General features: G+C 49.1%; 1 protein-coding gene across 1 annotated transcript in view; it reads left to right on the top strand.

Moving 5' to 3' along the window:
• Nucleotides 1-579: 579 nt before the first annotated feature.
• The window catches only part of grk3 (G protein-coupled receptor kinase 3), a gene marked incomplete at its 3' end in the record, with an annotated part of 147197 nt that continues 123849 nt past the window's right edge, over nucleotides 580-23927 (top strand). The window contains exon 1 of the mRNA XM_079525320.1: nucleotides 580-2645. Coding sequence (XP_079381446.1) covers nucleotides 2533-2645 — 113 coding nt within the window. The 5' untranslated portion in view covers nucleotides 580-2532. The remainder of the gene's footprint in view (nucleotides 2646-23927) is intronic.

Raw genomic sequence — 23927 nt, 5'->3', positions numbered from 1 at the left:
CATATATAGATATATATTGAATCCGTGTGCGTGTATAACAGTTCAATAACATGACATTAACGATCGTCGTTGTCGGGATCGATACGATTATAGCTTCTCCTTCCTCTGTCGGAGCATCAGGAACCCAGCGAGCAGCAGAGGACTAGTAAACAGTTGCTAACACCAGAGTACAGTATTCTGCTACCGAATGGCAATGTAACTAACACTGCAGCCTGCCTGGGATCATAATATACATATTATATATATATTATATACTATGGATCAGCACCACCACAGACTGCATATTACATAATATTATCAACACAATGCTGCATAAATATCAGAGCGTTTTAAAAGGAGACTCTACAAGTCTTGACTATACAGTAATGGCTCGGTTTGTTATTAATATGGACTGACTGGTGGTGTGGCAACACACACACACTGTGACACACACACACACACACACACACACACACACACACACGCGCACACACACACACGCGCGCACACGCACACATACACACATACATACAGTAAAAGAATAGAGAGAATAATATATGATAGACCACACATACACACACACACACACACATCCTCCCCCATCCAATCCATCCGTCCGACCGACCGTCACAACCTTCCTCCTGACGCCCGCGGTTCGGTCGCTGTGCGCCGGGCTCGCTCGCATGCAGCCACCGCCGACCTCCCCTGAGACCCACCGACCAGACCACCACCACACCGAACAACCAACCAACCAACAATGGATTATCACTGTCATTATAGGCTCTTTTTTTAAAACGTTTATAAGCGTTGGAGGAATATAGCCTATATATATTTTTTTTTCGTGGCTTTAATTTTTTTTCTTTCTTGACGTGTTCGTTCAACTTGTTGCTGTGTGCGTGCGTGCGTCCGTGCACGTGCGTGGAAGCTTGTATTCTCACGACGGTTCCAGTGTGTGTGTCGCTAACGTTAAAGCTAGCCAGTGTGTGTGTGTGTGAAGGTAGGTCGGCGTCCTACTGCGACAGAAAAAGGAAAAGAAAAGGGGGGACATTTTTTAAATCATTTTGGACCTTATTAACAATGACTACCAGTGATTTAATTCAATAAGACCCCCTCGGGAGATATATTTAGATAGATAAGTTTTATTATTCGCTGGGCTATTTAAGCCTTAGCTAGCTAATTGAAGCTAGTAAAAAAAACATCGTTTTTTTTTTAAACGGACGTTTCAGACAGTCACACGCGTGGCTGGCTGTGTGTGTGGCTTCTTCTCCTAAAAGCCCTGTTTGTTGGTTTGTTTGTGGTGACTTATTATTTTTTAATTTCTTTTTTAAAACCTTAATTCCCGTGTCGTCGTTTGGTTGGACCTGCACTGGACTGGGGACTGGACGGTGGCGGCGGTGCTAATATATATATAAAGCCTCTTAGCGGGTTTTTAAACCAAGCCTTCCATCCCATCCATCCATCCACATTTCGGCGGCGTGGTGTGATTGATTGAGCCGATAAGCAGCATCTAATCCCGGGGAAACAGGAAGCGACACACGGCGGCGGAGCGGAGCCGACATAAACATCCAGATCGGCGGGGCGGGCGGTGTGGATTTCATGGAATGCAAAATCATCGTTACTTGAATCTCTTCGTTTCCCCCCCCCAACCCACCACCACCACCTACCTAACCTTCCCCCGTTTTAATCCACTTTCTCGGTAGCTGTGGTGGCGTTTTTTTGTTTTTTTAAAACTCGTTTTTTTTTGGACTGACATTTATTATATATTGGCACCTCCAATAATAATATATCCCTCTCGAAGAAAGACTACATTATTTATTTTTATTTTTTAACATGACCTGGATTTGTTCTTTTATTATTATCGTGTAAAAACAAACCAGAAGAAGCAGTGTTTTTGTGGACGTTCTCTGCTGCCAACATTATAATAAAGACCCGTGGGATCACCAACCATCATCTGACTGAACCGAAGTGAAGGCTGCAGCGGTGGTTTAGCTGCGTGCATGTACAGCAAGATCACATTACTACAAACCCAGCGTTCACTTGCAATATTTACACTTCTGGACAAGAGGCTTCTATAGGTCGGACCCCCGACCCAACCCCCCCCCCCCCCCCTCCCACCCACCCTCTCCCCATTTTTGTGTGCACTGAATGGAATTGTATTGCTCATCCATCCAGCGATCTTGTTGGTGATCATTATCTATAATAACGTGATCATCAAGTCAAAAATGTCATCATCTCTGTCACACTGATTGATTTGTCGTTTGACTGACACGGAGCCGGAGGAGACTGTGTGACTGTCTGTACTGTAGTGCGGCGGACCCCCGAACCGGTCGATGGTCCCCACCACCAGCACCAGCAGCATCACCACCACCATCAGCCGCCATCAGCTCACTCACTTCGGCGTTGTTGTCATTATGCCCGTCGGTGGTGGCCCTTGATGCAGGGAGGGAGGCACACACACCATTTTTACCCACTCGTTTTATAACATCCCCCAAATTCCTAATCTGACTGTTGTGATCGACTCGTCGTCGATCCGCCTGAGCCCAGGGGTTGAAGATGGCGGACCTGGAAGCGGTTCTCGCCGATGTCAGCTATTTGATGGCGATGGAGAAGAGCAAATCTACTCCGGCGGCCCGGGCGAGCAAGAAGATCATCCTGCCCGAGCCCAGGTGAGACTATTATAAGAGATGAAATCTGTGCTTGTTTAATGTTTTACCCTCTCCATGTAATGAGTGACTATATCAGTGTGTGTGTGTATCAGTGCCTGCCTTCGCGGTGCCATACAGCCAGGGGAGAGATGAAAGGCGTGTTAAATTAACTCTCTCTTGCAACCAACCGGTCACACTACTATAGTGACAAAGCGAAAGAGAGGGCATCTTTAATCATTGAACCACAGAAGCGTAACACTCAGACATGTAGCACCTGTGTGTTGGGGTGTGTGTGTGTTGGGGTGTGTGTGTGTTGGTGTGTGTTGGGGTGTGTGTGTGTGTTGGTGTGTGTGTGTGTGTTGGGGTGTGTGTGTTGGGGTGTGTGTGTGTGTGTGTGTTGGGGTGTGTGTGTGTGGTAAACAGATTATTAAAGGACAACTTTTGGGTTTTTTTCAACCAAGGTTCATGTTTTAGGTTGTTATTAGAGAAAGTAAAAGATTAGGGTACATTTTGTTTTCAGTTCTTTTACGATTTTAGCTCTTTTTGAGCAACAAGTGGCTAAATATGTCTTTTTTTAACACCATTTTACGGCAGTTTCTTTTCTTTATTATTATTTACTATAGTCCTACTAGACCCCAGGAAATTACATCTGGCCACAGTAGTTGTTTTCCGTGTGTCTGAACGAACAACTGACCGACTACTAAGGGGCTGCCATACTGTGTGTGTATATACATATTTACTAGCCACTTGTTCGAATGCCCCCACCCCACTGTCAAAAACAGCTAAAATCGTTAAACTGAAAGAAAGCAGCAAATGAGAAAAGTTCAACACTCATCTTTTACTTCCTCTAATAACAACCTAAAACATGAACCTTGGTTGAAAAAAAACTAAAGTCCTCCTTTAACTAGCAACTGTGCAAGTGACTCGTTGCATCGCGACACAGCCGAGCAACAGCCGTGCATTTGGTTTAATTTGCACGCTGGCAAATCTAAATATTTTTTAAATTATGCTATTTCCTACATTGAACCCAGAGTAATCTAGTAAGAGAGTGGCGACACTAGCGTTGTCGCCCATTGTAACAATGGAATGCGGAAGTGCTCAATCTATCTCAATGGGATAGTTCCATTGTTTGGAACTATAGCCCATAGGCACCCGCTTTGCGGCGAGATCAAAGCGTGTCGCCACTCTCTTACTAATCCACTCGGATTGAACCATCGAGCCCGTATATTTTCTTCGATTTCTCCGTTAACTTACTATGCTTGACATTGACATTGAACAGTATCATGTTTTGTCAAGATGCTGTCAACTCTTAAACCACCTTTCAACTTTTTTTCGACATTGTTTTAATGGCGTAAATGTGAAAAAGAAAAACGTATAATAATGCAGATCAAATTAGTAAATAGCAGAGGCATCAAATATTTTAAGTAGTAATTGAGTTCTGAGGAAGATTGCAGGACCACCTCACTGGGTCTGAAGCTTCTATATGGCGGCTGGCCTGACCTAAAAGTAGCTCCCCACACACACACACACACACACACACACACACACACACACAGGATAGTCATCGTTCTCAAGATGTGTGCATTGATCCGCTCCTGACAGAGAGAGCGGCTTATCTTATCATAATATCTTTACTGCTCTACAAGACCTTTGTACTTCCATAATTAGCCCACTTGTAACTGCTGCTTTTTTATGTCCGCCTGTTCATTTGGAGTTTGGGTGGGTGCCACTAATTAAATATAACCCTTAGATCATGATCAGCCTGCATATAATAATAAAAGTTTGCATTGGCATCCACCTCTTTGCACAATGCAAATCCTCAGCTTGCATATATAACATTAGTTGTTCTAATTGTTCCTGCGGTTTGAGTTAGTTTGTGTTAGATTGTGATGTCTATAGTCTAGGCAGGGCTGTATAGAGAGTAGGTAGGTAGGAGATAAACCGCCTGCAAATTCATGGCCTGAAAGAGGATGTGGTTTATGGTTTAGTGATACATACAGAGGGTTGCCTTTCATTGTTCATACAGGCTTGTCTCATTTCTCACTGATGGTAAAGCTTTTGCTGTCGTGAATGATAACCGTCCGTCAGTGCCAGTTGGCAGTTTCTTTTAGCAGAATTTGATACAACACACTCAAAATTTGAGGCCGTGCAAGTTTTTGCACTTTGCAAGATTATTTATTGTTAGGCTTCTTGCACTTCTGGTTTTGGTTTGGCCCTGGTATTCTCTTGTGATTTCAAGGATTAGGCTACATATTATTAGACCCAGCAGTCATATGATTGATTTGTGTTAGTGTCTTGTACTTTTAAGGCAGTTTCCAAACATAAGCAGAGCCTGAATGTCAGACAGTGTTGGATCGCACATGTCACTGCTGAAGATCCCCCGGCTTCCTGTTTTGCCAGTCAAAGCATGTTGCCGGGGAGGTCACAAAGGAGGAAGTTATATTCTCTTCTTAGCCAACCCTGCACATTTTATGGTTTCAGTTATACTTGGTTTGCGTTGCATCGTCACGTCCTGTTCAGGAAATGGCTAGATCTGCAAGCTTACGTTGTGAGCTTGTAGGTCTGCTGTTTTACGGCGTGCAACACCAACGTGCGACCAAAGTATACATCGGGCTTTACTTGATACTATTGTGACTCGTGAGTTGTTCCTAGTAGCTATAGCTGCCTATCATGTTGAGTCAGCCAGCCCTTGGAAAATAAACCCTTGAGTTGTGCATTGTGTGTACATAACACTCAGGCTGGGCTTTGCACAGTGGAATCGTTCACACAGATTCAGTTCCCTTGAAACTAAAAGTTTCACCGACCTCCTCGGCTGCATAGAGTGCAAAGCGCATATTTCCATTTTGTGACGTTGGTATCGTGCAACGGCCTTTTAAACAATCTGTTATTTACTGAATTATTTTGTCTTCAGTGATCTGGACTTGTCAGCTGAACGGAAACAAAATCCATATCGCGATTCTTTCATACTTTTGCCTCGACTACAATAATATTAATGAACAATTCTCTTCTTGAATGGTGAAAATAGCAGATCTACAAAACGGGTCGCGTTGCGTATTGCAACATTTAGTACAAAAATTAGACTTTTGTACTTTCATACATGGGAATTGACCTGGCTGCAACTAGTTGAGTGAAATGTTGACACTGTTCAGACAGTCTGACTCGGCAACAGTTAATCAAACTAAATTGATTTAATCAATTCTATAAAAATAAAAAATCATTGCGATTTTATTTATGAAACAAACGGGGGTCCGGGACAAGAGAAAAAGATGCTACTTGGTGAAGCCGGGTGGTGCAGGCCAGGCCAGGCCACACGGGTGAAGTTTCCTGCCCAGCACTGTGGTTCAAATCCTCCACCTTGGCCAGGTGCTCCAACCAGCACAGTGGGTGAGAAGTAGCCTGGCTAATATAATACGCCAGACTAATATCACACTGTCGTGTTGCCAACGGCTGATTCGGTGTGGCTTATTAGCCAGGCTAGGTGAGAAGAGTTGTGTTTGGGTGCACTAGTGTCTACCACCGGCTGGCCTCTTCAGTTCAGTAGGGCAGGGTTCATCGGGTGCTGTGGCACCCTAGGAAGTCCGGGACGGGCTCCTGCATAATATTTGGGATAATATTTGGAATTTATCAATATCACTTCAGTTTAACAGATGTTGACATTAAGGGTTGCCCACCTGCTCCTGACAGGTGAATGAGACTTTCGAGCAGGTGGAGTTTGCCTTCAGCTTTCCCGAACCGGGCAAACTGTGCTCATTTGAGAGGGGACACACAACACACAACCATAAAACCTATAAACACAGTAGGAGTCACATACTAACGTAACATATATCTGACTCACCATAATCAAAAGGATAACGCAAAACAAAAGCTTGTTTCCATTGCGGTCCTCAGTGTGAGGTGTGCATGGAGTCATGTAGTATTGTGCTGGTGGTGGTGAGTGCACGAAATGTTTAGAGTTCATGATGTGCTAATGTGTCCCTGGGCACATATGAAGAAGTCTCTGAGTGCTGAGTGGATGTGTGGGTGACTGGGTGTACCTGCCACTCAAAGGCTGTGTGCGTGTTGTGTATTGTAAATACATATTTACAATATATTACTTATATCTACGATATCGCTAAAACACAAACAAAAATGCATATCTTTATACAATAGTATATTTCGCTACCCCTCCATGTGTAGTGGAGGCTGTGGAGACACCCTCCCCACAGTGAACAGCAGGCCTAAGGGTTGCTACCCCTCCATGTGTAGTGGAGGCTGTGGAGACTCCCTCCCCACAGTGAACAGCAGGCCTAAGGGTTGCTACCCCTCCATGTGTAGTGGAGGCTGTGGAGACACCCTCCCCACAGTGAACAGCAGGCCTAAGGGTTGCTACCCCTCCATGTGTAGTGGAGGCTGTGGAGACTCCCTCCCCACAGCGAACAGCAGGCCTAAGGGTTGCTACCCCTCCATGTGTAGTGGAGGCTGTGGAGACACCCTCCCCACAGCGAACAGCAGGCCTAAGGGTTGCTACCCCTCCATGTGTAGTGGAGGCTGTGGAGACACCCTCCCCACAGCGAACAGCAGGCCTAAGGGTTGTGTAGTGGAGGCTGTGGAGACTCCCTCCCCACAGCGAACAGCAGGCCTAAGGGTTGCTACCCCTCCATGTGTAGTGGAGGCTGTGGAGAACAGCAGGCCTAAGGGTTGTGTAGTGGAGGCTGTGGAGACTCCCTCCCCACAGCGAACAGCAGGCCTAAGGGTTGCTACCCCTCCATGTGTAGTGGAGGCTGTGGAGACACCCTCCCCACAGCGAACAGCAGGCCTAAGGGTTGCTACCCCTCCATGTGTAGTGGAGGCAGGGAGACTCCCTCCCCACAGCGAACAGCAGGCCTAAGGGTTGCTACCCCTCCATGTGTAGTGGAGGCTGTGTGGAGACACCCTCCCCACAGCGAACAGCAGGCCTAAGGGTTGTGTAGTGGAGGCTGTGGAGACTCCCTCCCCACAGCGAACAGCAGGCCTAAGGGTTGTGTAGTGGAGGCAGGGAGACTCCCTCCCCACAGCGAACAGCAGGCCTAAGGGTTGCTACCCCTCCATGTGTAGTGGAGGCTGTGTGGAGACACCCTCCCCACAGCGAACAGCAGGCCTAAGGGTTGTGTAGTGGAGGCTGTGGAGACTCCCTCCCCACAGCGAACAGCAGGCCTAAGGGTTGTGTAGTGGAGGCAGGGAGACTCCCTCCCCACAGCGAACAGCAGCCCTAAGGGTTGTGTAGTGGAGGCAGGGAGACTCCCTCCCCACAGCGAACAGCAGGCCTAAGGGTTGTGTAGTGGAGGCAGGGAGACTCCCTCCCCACAGCGAACAGCAGCCCTAAGGGTTGCTACCCCTCCATGTGTAGTGGAGGCAGGGAGACTCCCTCCCCACAGCGAACAGCAGGCCTAAGGGTTGTGTAGTGGAGGCAGGGAGACTCCCTCCCCACAGCCAACAGCAGGCCTAAGGGTTGCTACCCCTCCATGTGTAGTGGAGGCTGTGGAGACTCCCTCCCCACAGCGAACAGCAGGCCTAAGGGTTGTGTAGTGGAGGCTGTGTGGAGACACCCTCCCCACAGCGAACAGCAGCCCTAAGGGTTGCTACCCCTCCATGTGTAGTGGAGGCTGTGGAGACACCCTCCCCACAGTGAACAGCAGGCCTAAGGGTTGCTACCCCTCCATGTGTAGTGGAGGCTGTGGAGACACCCTCCCCACAGTGAACAGCAGCCCTAAGGGTTGCTACCCCTCCATGTGTAGTGGAGGCTGTGGAGACTCCCGCCCCACAGCGAACAGCAGGCCTAAGGGTTGCTACCCCTCCATGTGTAGTGGAGGCTGTGGAGACACCCTCCCCACAGTGAACAGCAGGTCTAAGGGTTGTGTAGTGGAGGCTGTGGAGACACCCTCCCCACAGTGAACAGCAGGCCTAAGGGTTGCTACCCCTCCATGTGTAGTGGAGGCAGGGAGACTCCCTCCTCACAGCGAACAGCAGGTCTAAGGGTTGTGTAGTGGAGGCTGTGGAGACTCCCTCCCCACAGCGAACAGCAGGCCTAAGGGTTGCTACCCCTCCATGTGTAGTGGAGGCTGTGGAGACACCCTCCCCACAGCGAACAGCAGGTCTAAGGGTTGCTACCCCTCCATGTGTAGTGGAGGCTGTGGAGACACCCTCCCCACAGTGAACAGCAGGCCTAAGGGTTGCTACCCCTCCATGTGTAGTGGAGGCTGTGGAGACACCCTCCCCACAGCGAACAGCAGGCCTAAGGGTTGCTACCCCTCCATGTGTAGTGGAGGCTGTGGAGACACCCTCCCCACAGTGAACAGCAGGCCTAAGGGTTGCTACCCCTCCATGTGTAGTGGAGGCTGTGTGGAGACACCCTCCCCACAGCGAACAGCAGGCCTAAGGGTTGTGTAGTGGAGGCTGTGGAGACTCCCGCCCCACAGCGAACAGCAGGCCTAAGGGTTGCTACCCCTCCATGTGTAGTGGAGGCTGTGGAGACTCCCGCCCCACAGCGAACAGCAGGTCTAAGGGTTGCTACCCCTCCATGTGTAGTGGAGGCTGTGGAGACTCCCGCCCCACAGCGAACAGCAGGTCTAAGGGTTGCTACCCCTCCATGTGTAGTGGAGGCTGTGGAGACACCCTCCCCACAGCGAACAGCAGGCCTAAGGGTTGCTACCCCTCCATGTGTAGTGGAGGCTGTGGAGACTCCCTCCCCACAGTGAACAGCAGGCCTAAGGGTTTCCATCTACCAAATCAGTTTGATGAATAAATAAAACAAAGTCCTTCTTGAAAAATAGAATACTTGCTAACAAAACAATGATTGCAGCTCTATTTTTGGTTTACAATGAATGCGTCTCTGCATGAGATTTTACACGTTTCTTTTTATATTTTTTGTTGTGAATTGCGATTATGTACTCATTGTACTGTACCTATTGCGACAACCTGTCGAAAATAGAATTGACTCAAATATCCACTTTCCTGGCAGATTATCTGTCCATCCAATTGTGAAATACCCACTTTCCTGGTAACAACTACCCCCTTTCTGCAAAACAAACCTGGCTCCTGAACCGGTTCCCAATGTTTACGAGCTCAGAATCTGGGAAAGTGAGGTCATGCAATCTCAGTACGCTGACCCTAACCCAGTAACCCAGTGTTTAGCAAACGTTTTCATGTCAAGGTGGGCAGACCCCCAAATGTGAAAATATTTTGTGCTAGAGGGAGACCCCCCTCCCCATACAACATTTGTGTTCTTAACCATTTGGACCTCGATTCTACAAAATGTCAGTTTTCTCGTTCTCATTTTTATGTCAAGGACCCCCAAAAATATATATGTAATTGGCCGCTGACCCGTATCTGAAAATATGTTGTTCCAGGAACCCCGACAGAAGCAAAGATTTGAGTTAAACGTTCGCTCTGAAAGAATATATTCAAACATTTGGGCCACATTTTCACGATTTTTGAGTGGTGTAAACCACTCCTACAACTGGCTTTGTCTGTCTGTCTGTCTGTTCGTCAAAAAATGAGCATGGTGCATTGTGATTGGCCGGAATGAGACATTACGTCAGTGACCACAGCTGATCAGGCTATATAAGACCTTTCACCACTCAAAAAATAGCAGATCTACAAGCTCGTAGTGCGGCACTCGTGCTGCGCTATGAGCTTGTAGATCTGCTATTTTTCAACAGCTAAAGCATAACATAATGCTTAAAACACCAAAAGGGGATCCCGCCCAGAATGGGTTAAAATGTTTCAAAGCTATTACAAATTGTTCTGTTTTTAGGATAATTGCAGATCTACAAGCCTGCAACGCTTCGCAGTGTGACACGTTGTGAGCTTGTATAGAGCAGCTATTTGTATAGTGGATTAAAGTGGCTAGTACTGATTTTGATGCTACATTAAAGGATTAGGATTAGGATTTTTGGATTTAAAGCTGTAGGAAACACTTGTCATTAATATTAGTGTTGATATGAATTGAGTCGGGAGTCCTGTGGTGGGAGTTCTGGTCTTGTTTTGGTGAATATTACAGTAAGTAGTCCTGGTCATTTTGTGGGGGTCTGGGTTAACCCGTTTTGAGTCACAAATGAGTGACGCCTGTTGGCGCCTGCTGGCACTTGGCTTGGGTGCCGGTGATTTCAGGCTATATTCCACTATGACGCGTGTCCGCTTTTGGCTTCCATCTTGGATGCTAAAAGCATAGCATCAATGCTAGCGAGCTAAAATGAGGTCCGTCGTTGCTCTAGAAAACGCCAATGTTCCCGTCGCGCTCACCGGATAATCAGAAAAGACCTCCGAACATCGTCAATTAGTTCAAAACCCACGGACGGCACATTAGATGCCGAGAAACAAGCGTGCAAAGGCCGTGAGTAAATCAGAAGCTAATGTGGTTGGTCGTACAGAAACGGTGTGGGCGGGGCCCTAGCAACGGTGCACAGCAACTGGAGCGGGTAATTATTATTTTTTAAATAGCAAGGCAATGTTATGGCGATATCAAACGCCTCAAGACAAGCCTACTCGTCAAAAGCATTGCATTGCGCAAAATGAATTAAAGCTGATATAAGCAATATGTCAAAATTTTAATTTGAATGACCTTTTTATTTTCTATTCTTTTGGTATTCAGACTGGCTGCCATCAATGGGTAGAACGCTCCCAAAACATTTTTAGTCTCTGTGACACATCTAGGGGCCGCAATCTGCATTCAAAGATGTTCCTATAGAAGCTTTGTCATTGGTCGAAAAAAACCCTGGTCGCAATGAATCAGGAAGCAGACAGGCAAATCGACCAATGACAAAGCTCCTAGGAAATTCTTTGAATGAAGATTGCGGCCCCTAGATGCGTCACAGAGACTACATTTTTTTTGGGGGAGCGTTCTACCCATTACTGGCTGTCTGAATACAAAAACATATTTTTGCTTATAGCAGCTTTAATCAGGACAAGTATACCTGTCGACGGGATCAAATGTGTTTAAAAGAAAGAAGGTTAAGAAGCATTGCAGGTTGCTGGAGGCAACCGTCCTAATATCACCCAGTTGTTTACACCATTCCATCTGTCTTGAACCGTCCTAATATCACCCAGTTGTTTACACCATTCCATCTGTCTTGAACCGTCCTAATATCACCCAGTTGTTTACACCATTCCATCTGTCTTGAACCGTCCTAATATCACCCAGTTGTTTACACCATTCCATCTGTCTTGAACCGTCCTAATATCACCCAGTTGTTTACACCATTCCATCTGTCTTGAACCGTCCTAATATCACCCAGTTGTTTACACCATTCCATCTGTCTTGAACCGTCCTAATATCACCCAGTTGTTTACACCATTCCATCTGTCTTGAACCGTCCTAATATCACCCAGTTGTTTACACCATTCCATCTGTCTTGAACCGTCCTAATATCACCCAGTTGTTTACACCATTCCATCTGTCTTGGATCTTAATTAAAGGGGCATGAAAAACCTGAGGCAGATTTTTTTGTAGTTTGCTTAATGTCTCAGGTTAAAATCTACGGAAGCGTAAAAAACATGGCAGGCTTAGTTAAGCAACGCAGCCTTCAGCTAATCCAGTGCTTCTCCTGCTTTCCTGGGGTTATAGGGCCCACTTGGAAATCTTGTGTGTTTGCGGTGGGTCCACCCATCTGACCACTATAAAAGGTCCCTACATGCTCCGAAAGAACTGCTGTGAGTGTCGACAGCGTGATTTAACCCATTCTGACCTGAGATCAGATTTAACCCATTCTGACCTGAGATCAGATTCTAAAAATGTCTTCTACATCCTGACAGTTTTCTGAAAAAGCTATGTTTCTATGTCAGTCGTTCTTCGATTTTTCAAAAATAGCAGACCTACAAGCTCATAGCGCGCCACTCGGTGGCGCGCTATGAGCTTGCAGATCTGCTATTTTTCAATAGCTAAAGCATAACATAATGCTAACACCAAAAGGGGTTCCCGCCCAAAACGGGTTAATTTCAAGGACCCCCAGTTTGACATGCATTAATCTACGGACCACCCATTTAATATTGTAAAATCAATGTTAATTTAACTCTGAGAGGGTACAAAGAGTACTTCCTGGCGGTTCTAACCTCAGCGTCCTTCTACCGATATACTCACTATCCCTCCTCTGTACGTGTCCAAAAACCATCTCAGTCTGGCCTCTCTGTCTTTATCTCCAAACCACCTGACCGGTCCATTATACTATGGAGAACACTTAGAATTTCCCCTGATGTGCAGTGCAATGTGGAGCTCCGTTGATATTGACATCGTTCGACTAAATTCAAACACTTAATTGGACAATCGACCATTTGTGCACCTGCTAATTTAATTAAATGACATGATGACTCTCGTCCCTCTGAAACAACATATTTTCAGCTGAGGGTCGGCGGCCAAATACAGATAATTTCTGGGGTTCTTGACATGAAATAGTTTGAGCACCCACTGACATAGAAACAGGGTTTTTCAGAAAACTGTTAGAAGACATTTTTTGGTCTCAGGTCTAAATATATAGGACAGTATATTTTCACTGGCAGGGTAGTGTCACCCAGAAGCAGGGTGACCCGTACACGTAGGATAATGACCTGTCCTCCTCCGTTCACCATGGTGTCACCCAGCAGCAGGATGACCCGTACACGTAGGATAATGACCTGTCCTCCTCCGTTCACCATGGTGTCACCCAGCAGCAGGATGACCCGTACACGTAGGATAATGACCTGTCCTCCGTTCACCATGGTGTCACCCAGCAGCAGGATGACCCGTACACGTAGGATAATGACCTGTCCTCCGTTCACCATGGTGTCACCCAGCAGCAGGATGACCCGTACACGTAGGATAATGACCTGTCCTCCTCCGTTCACCATGGTGTCACCCAGCAGCAGGATGACCCGTACACGTAGGATAATGACCTGTCATGCTCCGTTCACCATGGTGTCACCCAGCAGGATGACCCGTACACGTAGGATAATGACCTGTCATGCTCCGTTCACCACGGTGTCACCCAGCAGCAGGTGACCCGTACACGTAGGATAATGACCTGTCCTCCTCCGTTCACCATGGTGTCACCCAGCAGGGTGACCCGTACACGTAGGATAATGACCTGTCCTCCGTTCACCATGGTGTCACCCAGCAGGGTGACCCGTACACGTAGGATAATGACCTGTCCTCCTCCGTTCACCATGGTGTCACCCAGCAGCAGGATGACCCGTACACGTAGGATAATGACCTGTCCTCCTCCGTTCACCATGGTGTCACCCAGCAGGGTGACCCGTACACGTAGGATAATGACCTGTCCTCCTCCGTTCACCATGGTGTCACCCAGCAGCAGGATGACCCGTACACGTAGGATAATGACCTGTCCTCCTCCGTTCACCATGGTGTCACCCAGCAGCAGGATGACCCGTACACGTAGGATAATGACCTGTCCTCCTCCGTTCACCATGGTGTCACCCAGCAGGATGACCCGTACACGTAGGATAATGACCTGTCCTCCTCCGTTCACCATGGTGTCACCCAGCAGCAGGGTGACCCGTACACGTAGGATAATGACCTGTCCTCCTCCGTTCACCATGGTGTCACCCAGCAGGGTGACCCGTACACGTAGGATAATGACCTGTCCTCCGTTCACCATGGTGTCACCCAGCAGCAGGGCGACCCGTACACGTAGGATAATGACCTGTCCTCCTCCGTTCACCATGGTGTCACCCAGCAGCAGGATGACCCGTACACGTAGGATAATGACCTGTCCTCCTCCGTTCACCATGGTGTCACCCAGCAGCAGGGTGACCCGTACACGTAGGATAATGACCTGTCCTCCGTTCACCATGGTGTCACCCAGCAGCAGGGCGACCCGTACACGTAGGATAATGACCTGTCCTCCTCCGTTCACCATGGTGTCACCCAGCAGCAGGATGACCCGTACACGTAGGATAATGACCTGTCCTCCTCCGTTCACCATGGTGTCACCCAGCAGGATGACCCGTACACGTAGGATAATGACCTGTCCTCCTCCGTTCACCATGGTGTCACCCAGCAGCAGGATGACCCGTACACGTAGGATAATGACCTGTCCTCCTCCGTTCACCATGGTGTCACCCAGCAGCAGGATGACCCGTACACGTAGGATAATGACCTGTCCTCCGTTCACCATGGTGTCACCCAGCAGCAGGGTGACCCGTACACGTAGGATAATGACCTGTCCTCCTCCGTTCACCATGGTGTCACCCAGCAGCAGGGTGACCCGTACACGTAGGATAATGACCTGTCCTCCTCCGTTCACCATGGTGTCACCCAGCAGCAGGGTGACCCGTACACGTAGGATAATGACCTGTCCTCCTCCGTTCACCATGGTGTCACCCAGCAGGATGACCCGTACACGTAGGATAATGACCTGTCCTCCGTTCACCATGGTGTCACCCAGCAGCAGGGTGACCCGTACACGTAGGATAATGACCTGTCCTCCTCCGTTCACCATGGTGTCACCCAGCAGCAGGATGACCCGTACACGTAGGATAATGACCTGTCCTCCTCCGTTCACCATGGTGTCACCCAGCAGCAGGGCGACCCGTACACGTAGGATAATGACCTGTCCTCCTCCGTTCACCATGGTGTCACCCAGCAGCAGGATGACCCGTACACGTAGGATAATGACCTGTCCTCCGTTCACCATGGTGTCACCCAGCAGGGTGACCCGTACACGTAGGATAATGACCTGTAATGCTCCGTTCACCATGGTGTCACCCAGCAGCAGGATGACCCGTACACGTAGGATAATGACCTGTCCTCCTCCGTTCACCATGGTGTCACCCAGCAGCAGGCGACCCGTACACGTAGGATAATGACCTGTCCTCCTCCGTTCACCATGGTGTCACCCAGCAGCAGGATGACCCGTACACGTAGGATAATGACCTGTCCTCCTCCGTTCACCATGGTGTCACCCAGCAGGGTGACCCGTACACGTAGGATAATGACCTGTCCTCCTCCGTTCACCATGGTGTCACCCAGCAGCAGGATGACCCGTACACGTAGGATAATGACCTGTCCTCCGTTCACCATGGTGTCACCCAGCAGCAGGCGACCCGTACACGTAGGATAATGACCTGTCCTCCTCCGTTCACCATGGTGTCACCCAGCAGCAGGGCGACCCGTACACGTAGGATAATGACCTGTCCTCCTCCGTTCACCATGTTGTCACCCAGCAGCAGGACGACCCGTACACGTAGGATAATGACCTGTCCTCCTCCGTTCACCATGGTGTCACCCAGCAGCAGGATGACCCGTACACGTAGGATAATGACCTGTCCTCCTCCGTTCACCATGGTGTCACCCAGCAGCAGGATGACCCGTACACGTAGGATAATGACCTGTCCTCCTCCGTTCACCATGGTGTCACCCAGCAGCAGGGTGACCCGTACACGTAGGATAATGACCTGTCCTCCTCCGTTCACCATGGTGTCACCCAGCAGGATGACCCGTACACGTAGGATAATGACCTGTCCTCCTCCGTTCACCATGGTGTCACCCAGCAGCAGGATGACCCGTACACGTAGGATAATGACCTGTCCTCCTCCGTTCACCATGGTGTCACCCAGCAGCAGGACGACCCGTACACGTAGGATAATGACCTGTCCTCCTCCGTTCACCATGGTGTCACCCAGCAGCAGGATGACCCGTACACGTAGGATAATGACCTGTCCTCCGTTCACCATGGTGTCACCCAGCAGCAGGTGACCCGTACACGTAGGATAATGACCTGTCCTCCTCCGTTCACCATGGTGTCACCCAGCAGCAGGGCGACCCGTACACGTAGGATAATGACCTGTCCTCCTCCGTTCACCATGGTGTCACCCAGCAGCAGGATGACCCGTACACGTAGGATAATGACCTGTCCTCCGTTCACCATGGTGTCACCCAGCAGGGTGACCCGTACACGTAGGATAATGACCTGTAATGCTCCGTTCACCATGGTGTCACCCAGCAGCAGGATGACCCGTACACGTAGGATAATGACCTGTCCTCCTCCGTTCACCATGGTGTCACCCAGCAGCAGGATGACCCGTACACGTAGGATAATGACCTGTCCTCCTCCGTTCACCATGGTGTCACCCAGCAGCAGGATGACCCGTACACGTAGGATAATGACCTGTCCTCCGTTCACCATGGTGTCACCCAGCAGCAGGACGACCCGTACACGTAGGATAATGACCTGTCCTCCTCCCTTCACCATGGTGTCACCCAGCAGCAGGATGACCCGTACACGTAGGATAATGACCTGTCCTCCTCCGTTCACCATGGTGTCACCCAGCAGCAGGATGACCCGTACACGTAGGATAATGACCGGTCATGCTCCGTTCACCACGGCGGTGTCACTCTCCTGAAATAGCCCGTCTAGATCGGCTATTTATGGTGAGCGACACCGTTGGTACGACGACGTATGAACCAGAATTTTATCTTTTTCTGGTGTGTACACAAGTCATGAGTTGTGCTTTAATCAGCTTACAGTATATGACTGATTAACGTACGTGTGTGTGCGCGCGCGTGTGTGTGTGCGTGCGTGCGTGCGCGGTAGCATAACAAGGCTGGGTTTCACACAGACACCAAGTTTTAAATTAAACCCAATGAGAAATTACCAAAAGGTTGACCGATCGCATAGTGGCAGACTTTAGAATGCACTGGCCAGAGGGAGCGCCTCATAGTGGCAGACTTTAGAATGCACTGGCCAGAGGAGCGCCCCATAGTGGCAGACTTTAGAATGCACTGGCCAGAGGAGCGCCTCATAGTGGCAGACTTTAGAATGCACTGGCCAGAGGAGCGCCCCATAGTGGCAGACTTTAGAATGCACTGGCCAGAGGAGCGCCTCATAGTGGCAGACTTTAGAATGCACTGGCCAGAGGAGCGCCTCATAGTGGCAGACTTTAGAATGCACTGGCCAGAGGAGCGCCCCATAGTGGCAGACTTTAGAATGCACTGGCCAGAGGAGCGCCTCATAGTGGCAGACTTTAGAATGCACTGGCCAGAGGAGCGCCTCATAGTGGCAGACTTTAGAATGCACTGGCCAGAGGAGCGCCTCATAGTGGCAGACTTTAGAATGCACTGGCCAGAGGGAGCGCCTCATAGTGGCAGACTTTAGAATGCACTGGCCAGAGGAGCGCCTCATAGTGGCAGACTTTAGAATGCACTGGCCAGAGGGAGCGCCTCATAGTGGCAGACTTTAGAATGCACTGGCCAGAGGAGCGCCTCATAGTGGCAGACTTTAGAATGAACTGGCCAGAGGAGCGCCTCATAGTGGCAGACTTTAGAATGCACTGGCCAGAGGGAGCGCCTCATAGTGGCAGACTTTAGAATGCACTGGCCAGAGGAGCGCCTCATAGTGGCAGACTTCAGAATGCACTGGCCAGAGGGAGCGCCTCATAGTGGCAGACTTTAGAATGCACTGGCCAGAGGAGCGCCTCATAGTGGCAGACTTTAGAATGCACTGGCCAGAGGAGCGCCCCATAGTGGCAGACTTTAGAATGCACTGGCCAGAGGAGCGCCTCATAGTGGCAGACTTTAGAATGCACTGGCCAGAGGGAGCGCCTCATAGTGGCAGACTTTAGAATGCACTGGCCAGAGGGAGCGCCTCATAGTGGCAGACTTTAGAATGCACTGGCCAGAGGTAGCGCCTCATAGTGGCAGACTTTAGAATGCACTGGCCAGAGGGAGCGCCCCATAGTGGCAGACTTTAGAATGCACTGGCCAGAGGAGCGCCTCATAGTGGCAGACTTTAGAATGCACTGGCCAGAGGGAGCGCCCCATAGTGGCAGACTTTAGAATGCACTGGCCAGAGGAGCGCCTCATAGTGGCAGACTTTAGAATGCACTGGCCAGAGGAGCGCCTCATAGTGGCAGACTTTAGAATGCACTGGCCAGAGGAGCGCCTCATAGTGGCAGACTTTAGAATGCACTGGCCAGAGGAGCGCCTCATAGTGGCAGACTTTAGAATGCACTGGCCAGAGGAGCGCCTCATAGTGGCAGACTTTAGAATGCACTGGCCAGAGGAGCGCCCCATAGTGGCAGACTTTAGAATGCACTGGCCAGAGGGAGCGCCTCATAGTGGCAGACTTTAGAATGCACTGGCCAGAGGAGCGCCTCATAGTGGCAGACTTTAGAATGCACTGGCCAGAGGAGCGCCTCATAGTGGCAGACTTTAGAATGCACTGGCCAGAGGGAGCGCCTTTTCTGGCCACAGCGAAACATGTGTAAACACACTGGATATTTATATTGTATTGAATAGTTTTGGGAGAATGTGTGATGTGTGATTTTATCAGCTGTGTCCAGAGAGTGTATTATGGGATGGGAGGGGGCTGAGCAGTGTTGTTTTTGGCAGCATTTTTTTATTTTAGTTTCAGTCATAGTCTCGAATAGTTTTCAATTAGTTTTAGTCACATTTTAGCCACCTGGGATGTTTTAGTGTTTAACCCATTCTGGGCGGGAACCCCTTTTGGTGTTAGCATTATGTTATGCTTTAGCTATTGAAAAAGAGCAGATCTACAAGCTCATAGCGCGCCACCGAGTGGCGCGCTACGAGCTTGTAGGTCTGCTATTTTTTTTTAATCGATGAACCACTGACATAGAAACATAGCTTTTTCAGAAAACTGTCAGGATGTAGAAGACATTTTTAGAATCTGATCTCAGGTCAAAATGGGTTAAGTCTAGTCGACTAAATATCATAAGATTTTAGTCGACTAAATCTACAGGTTTTTTAGTCAACTAAAATGTATTTTGTCGTGCCTTGAGCCATTGAGTTATAAAGGGCGGGAGTTATAAAGGGCGGGAACCCCTTTTGGTGTTAGCATTATGTTATGCTTTAGCTATTGAAAAATAGCAGATCTACAAGCTCGTAGCGCGCCACCAAGTGGCGCGCTACGAGCTTGTAGGTCTGCTATTTTTTTTTAAATCGAAGAACCACTGACATAGAAACATAGATTTTTCAGAAAACTGTCAGGATGTAGAAGACATTTATAGAATCTGATCTCAGGTCAAAATGGGTTAAATAAAAAGAGGAAAATGAACGGAATTATTTTCCGGGTCTCTGGAGGGACGGGGCGGGACTGTGAAGCTCTATAACTCTAAGCTCCATGCAGAGAGACATGGCCGTTTTAACACAATCAGTGCCGGAAGTCCTTCAAAATAGGAGCTCTGGGGTGCCGGAACAACATGACCGCTTTTACTCGGAAACCCACGACCCGGAAACAATCCACTAAAAAAAAGTTTACTTTACATAGCTAGCGTACATTGCGATCGTTTTAGTTTAAACGATATATGATCCAAAAAGCGTATCGATCCGTTCAACACCACGGAGAGCGCCCTGGATTAGGAGAGACGAGTCATTCTTTCCGGCTAAATCAATGATAAGCTAACAATTGCCTAGAGCGTAGCATACGGTAGCCGAAAGGCGAACTGACAAATTAAAAAAAAGGAAAATATTCCTATCTCGCCCCGTATCATTGAGGATGCGCTAGGACGTCCTTAGACGTCCTATGTACGTGTCGATTGGGACCCCTAGGACGTGTGGGGACGTCCTATGTACGGAAACGGTTAAGGAGAGAGGCAGCGGGGAGGTGACAGCCGGTTGAGGACAAACATGTCTGCGACTGTGTGTCCGTCTTGACGGCTTGTATATAAGCGATCGATGCGTTTAAATCCAAGAAATATTCCAGGCAATTGCACTCGGTCCTGATTAATGTCACATATTCACCCTGCTAGGTTGTCGATATTCAGCACTGTGTGTCCAATGGATTTATATTGGGAGTCTGTGCTCATGTCGATCCCCCCTTTGCTTGTTTATTTCTATCGATTCTCCACTCTTCAAGGGCCCCTAGTGGTTCACTGGGGGACCCCCGGGGGTCCTTGAGGAGGGAGGGGGGTGGGGGGCGTCTCCAGTTGAATCATTGATATTTATCCCATACTGGGCGGGAACCCCTTTTGGTGTTTTAAGCATTATGTTATACTTTAGCTATTGAAAAATAGCAGACCTACAAGCTCATAGCGCGGCACCGAGTGCCGCGCTACGAACTTGTAGGTCTGCTATTTTTTGAAAAATCGTGAAAATGTGCCTCAAATCTTTGAATATATATTCTTTCAGAGCGGACGTTTTTTAACTCAAATCTTTGCTTCTGAGGGGTCAACAACACATTTTCAGATGGTTGGGTCGGCAGCCAAATACACATAATTCTGCGGGTCCTTGACATGAAATATGGAGCGCCACTGATACAGAAAACTGTCAGAATTTAGAAGAAATGTCGACGTCAGGCCTAAATGGGTTATGGAAAGGAACCTTACGCACCTTTATGTACAAGATGGAACCCACATACACACCATTCGTAGTCTTAATTGTTTACCAAACTGGGAGGTCCTTGAAATCGAATCCCGGCGAATCTCTCTCCCCATCAATAAAGGCATTTGAAAATAATCCAGAAGGCATTTAGTAGAATACATTTGGCCTGGGGGTCTTAACCCATTTAGGATCTTAACCCACCGCTAGGGTCTTAACCCATTTAGGATCTTAACCCACCGCTAGGGTCTTAACCCATTTAGGATCTTAACCCACCGCTAGGGTCTTAACCCATTTAGGCCTGGGGTCTTAACCCATTTAGGCCTGGGGTCTTAACCCATTTGGCCTGGGGTCTTAACCCATTTAGGCCTGGGGTCTTAACCCATTTAGGCCTGGGGTCTTAACCCATTTAGGCCTGGGGTCTTAACCCATTTAGGCCTGGGGTCTTAACCCATTTGGCCTGGGGTCTTAACCCATTTAGGCCTGGGGTCTTAACCCATTTAGGCCTGGGGTCTTAACCCATTTAGGCCTGGGGTCTTAACCCTTTTAGGCCTGGGGCCTTAACCCATTTAGGCCTGGGGCCTTAACCCATTTGGCCTGGGGTCTTAACCCATTTAGGCCTGGGGTCTTAACCCATTTAGGCCTGGGGTCTTAACCCATTTAGGCCTGGGGTCTTAACCCATTTAGGCCTGGGGTCTTAACCCATTTAGGCCTGGGGTCTTAACCCATTTAGGCCTGGGGTCTTAACCCATTTAGGCCTGGGGTCTTAACCCATTTGGCCTGGGGTCTTAACCCATTTAGGCCTGGGGTCTTAACCCATTTAGGCCCGACGTCGAAATAAAATAAATAAATAATATATATTCAATGATTTGAGGCACATTTTCACGATTAAAAAAAAAAAAATAGCAGACCTACAAGTTCATAGCGCGGCACTCGGTGCCGCGCTATGAACTTGAACTGCTGAACTATGAACTGCTGTTTTTCAATAGCTAAAGTATAACATCATGCTTAAAACACCAAAATGGGTTTTAAATGGGGTAAAAGGCAACAGACAAAAACAGGGTTTTTTTTACCACACAGATGGTCATTCAGCACAGACAGCACACGGCTTCACACGGGTGGAAAGAGGGCACAGATACTAAACACAGACGGCACACGGCTTCACACGGGTGGAAAGAGGGCACAGATACTAAACACAGACAGCACACGGCTTCACACGGGTGGAAAGAGGGCACAGATACTAAACACAGACAGCACACGGCTTCACACGGGTGGAAAGAGGGCACAGATACTACCACACAGACAGCACACGGCTTCACACGGGTGGAAAGAGGGCACAGATACTAAACACAGACAGCACACGGCTTCACACGGGTGGAAAGAGGGCACAGATACTACCACACAGACAGCACACGGCTTCACACGGGTGGAAAGAGGGCACAGATACTAAACACAGACAGCACACGGCTTCACACGGGTGGAAAGAGGGCACAGATACTAAACACAGACAGCACACAGCTTCACACGGGTGGAAAGAGGGCACAGATACTAAACACAGACAGCACACGGCTTCACACGGGTGGAAAGAGGGTACAGATACTAAACACAGACAGCACACGGCTTCACACGGGTGGAAAGAGGGCACAGATACTACCACACAGACAGCACACAGCTTCACACGGGTGGAAAGAGGGTACAGATACTAAACACAGACAGCACACGGCTTCACACGGGTGGAAAGAGGGCACAGATACTACCACACAGACAGCACACGGCTTCACACGGGTGGAAAGAGGGTACAGATACTACCACACAGACGGCACACGGCTTCACACGGGTGGAAAGAGGGCACAGATACTAAACACAGACAGCACACGGCTTCACACGGGTGGAAAGAGGGTACAGATACTACCACACAGACGGCACACGGCTTCACACGGGTGGAAAGAGGGCACAGATACTAAACACAGACAGCACACGGCTTCACACGGGTGGAAAGAGGGTACAGATACTACCACACAGACGGCACACGGCTTCACACGGGTGGAAAGAGGGCACAGATACTAAACACAGACGGCACACGGCTTCACACGGGTGGAAAGAGGGCACAGACACTAAACACAGACAGCACACGGCTTCACACGGGTGGAAAGAGGGCACAGATACTAAACACAGACGGCACACGGCTTCACACGGGTGGAAAGAGGGCACAGATACTAAACACAGACAGCACACGGCTTCACACGGGTGGAAAGAGGGCACAGATACTAAACACAGACGGCACACGGCTTCACACGGGTGGAAAGAGGGCACAGATACTAAACACAGACGGCACACGGCTTCACACGGGTGGAAAGAGGGCACAGATACTAAACACAGACGGCACACGGCTTCACACGGGTGGAAAGAGGGCACAGATACTAAACACAGACAGCACACGGCTTCACACGGGTGGAAAGAGGGCACAGATACTAAACACAGACAGCACACGGCTTCACACGGGTGGAAAGAGGGCACAGATACTAAACACAGACGGCACACGGCTTCACACGGGTGGAAAGAGGGCACAGATACTAAACACAGACAGCACACGGCTTCACACGGGTGGAAAGATAGAGGGCACAGATACTAAACACAGACAGCACACGGCTTCACACGGGTGGAAAGATAGAGGGCACAGATACTACCACACAGACGGCACACGGCTTCACACGGGTGGAAAGAGGGCACAGATACTAAACACAGACGGCACACGGCTTCACACGGGTGGAAAGAGGGCACAGATACTAAACACAGACAGCACACGGCTTCACACGGGTGGAAAGAGGGCACAGATACTAAACACAGACGGCACACGGCTTCACACGGGTGGAAAGAGGGCACAGATACTAAACACAGACAGCACACGGCTTCACACGGGTGGAAAGAGGGCACAGATACTAAACACAGACGGCACACGGCTTCACACGGGTGGAAAGAGGGCACAGATACTAAACACAGACGGCACACGGCTTCACACG

This window comes from Electrona antarctica (genome assembly GCF_951216825.1).
Source record: "Electrona antarctica genome assembly, chromosome: 16".
NCBI lineage: Eukaryota > Metazoa > Chordata > Actinopteri > Myctophiformes > Myctophidae > Electrona > Electrona antarctica.
This window is presented reverse-complemented; position numbering and strand designations above follow the sequence as displayed.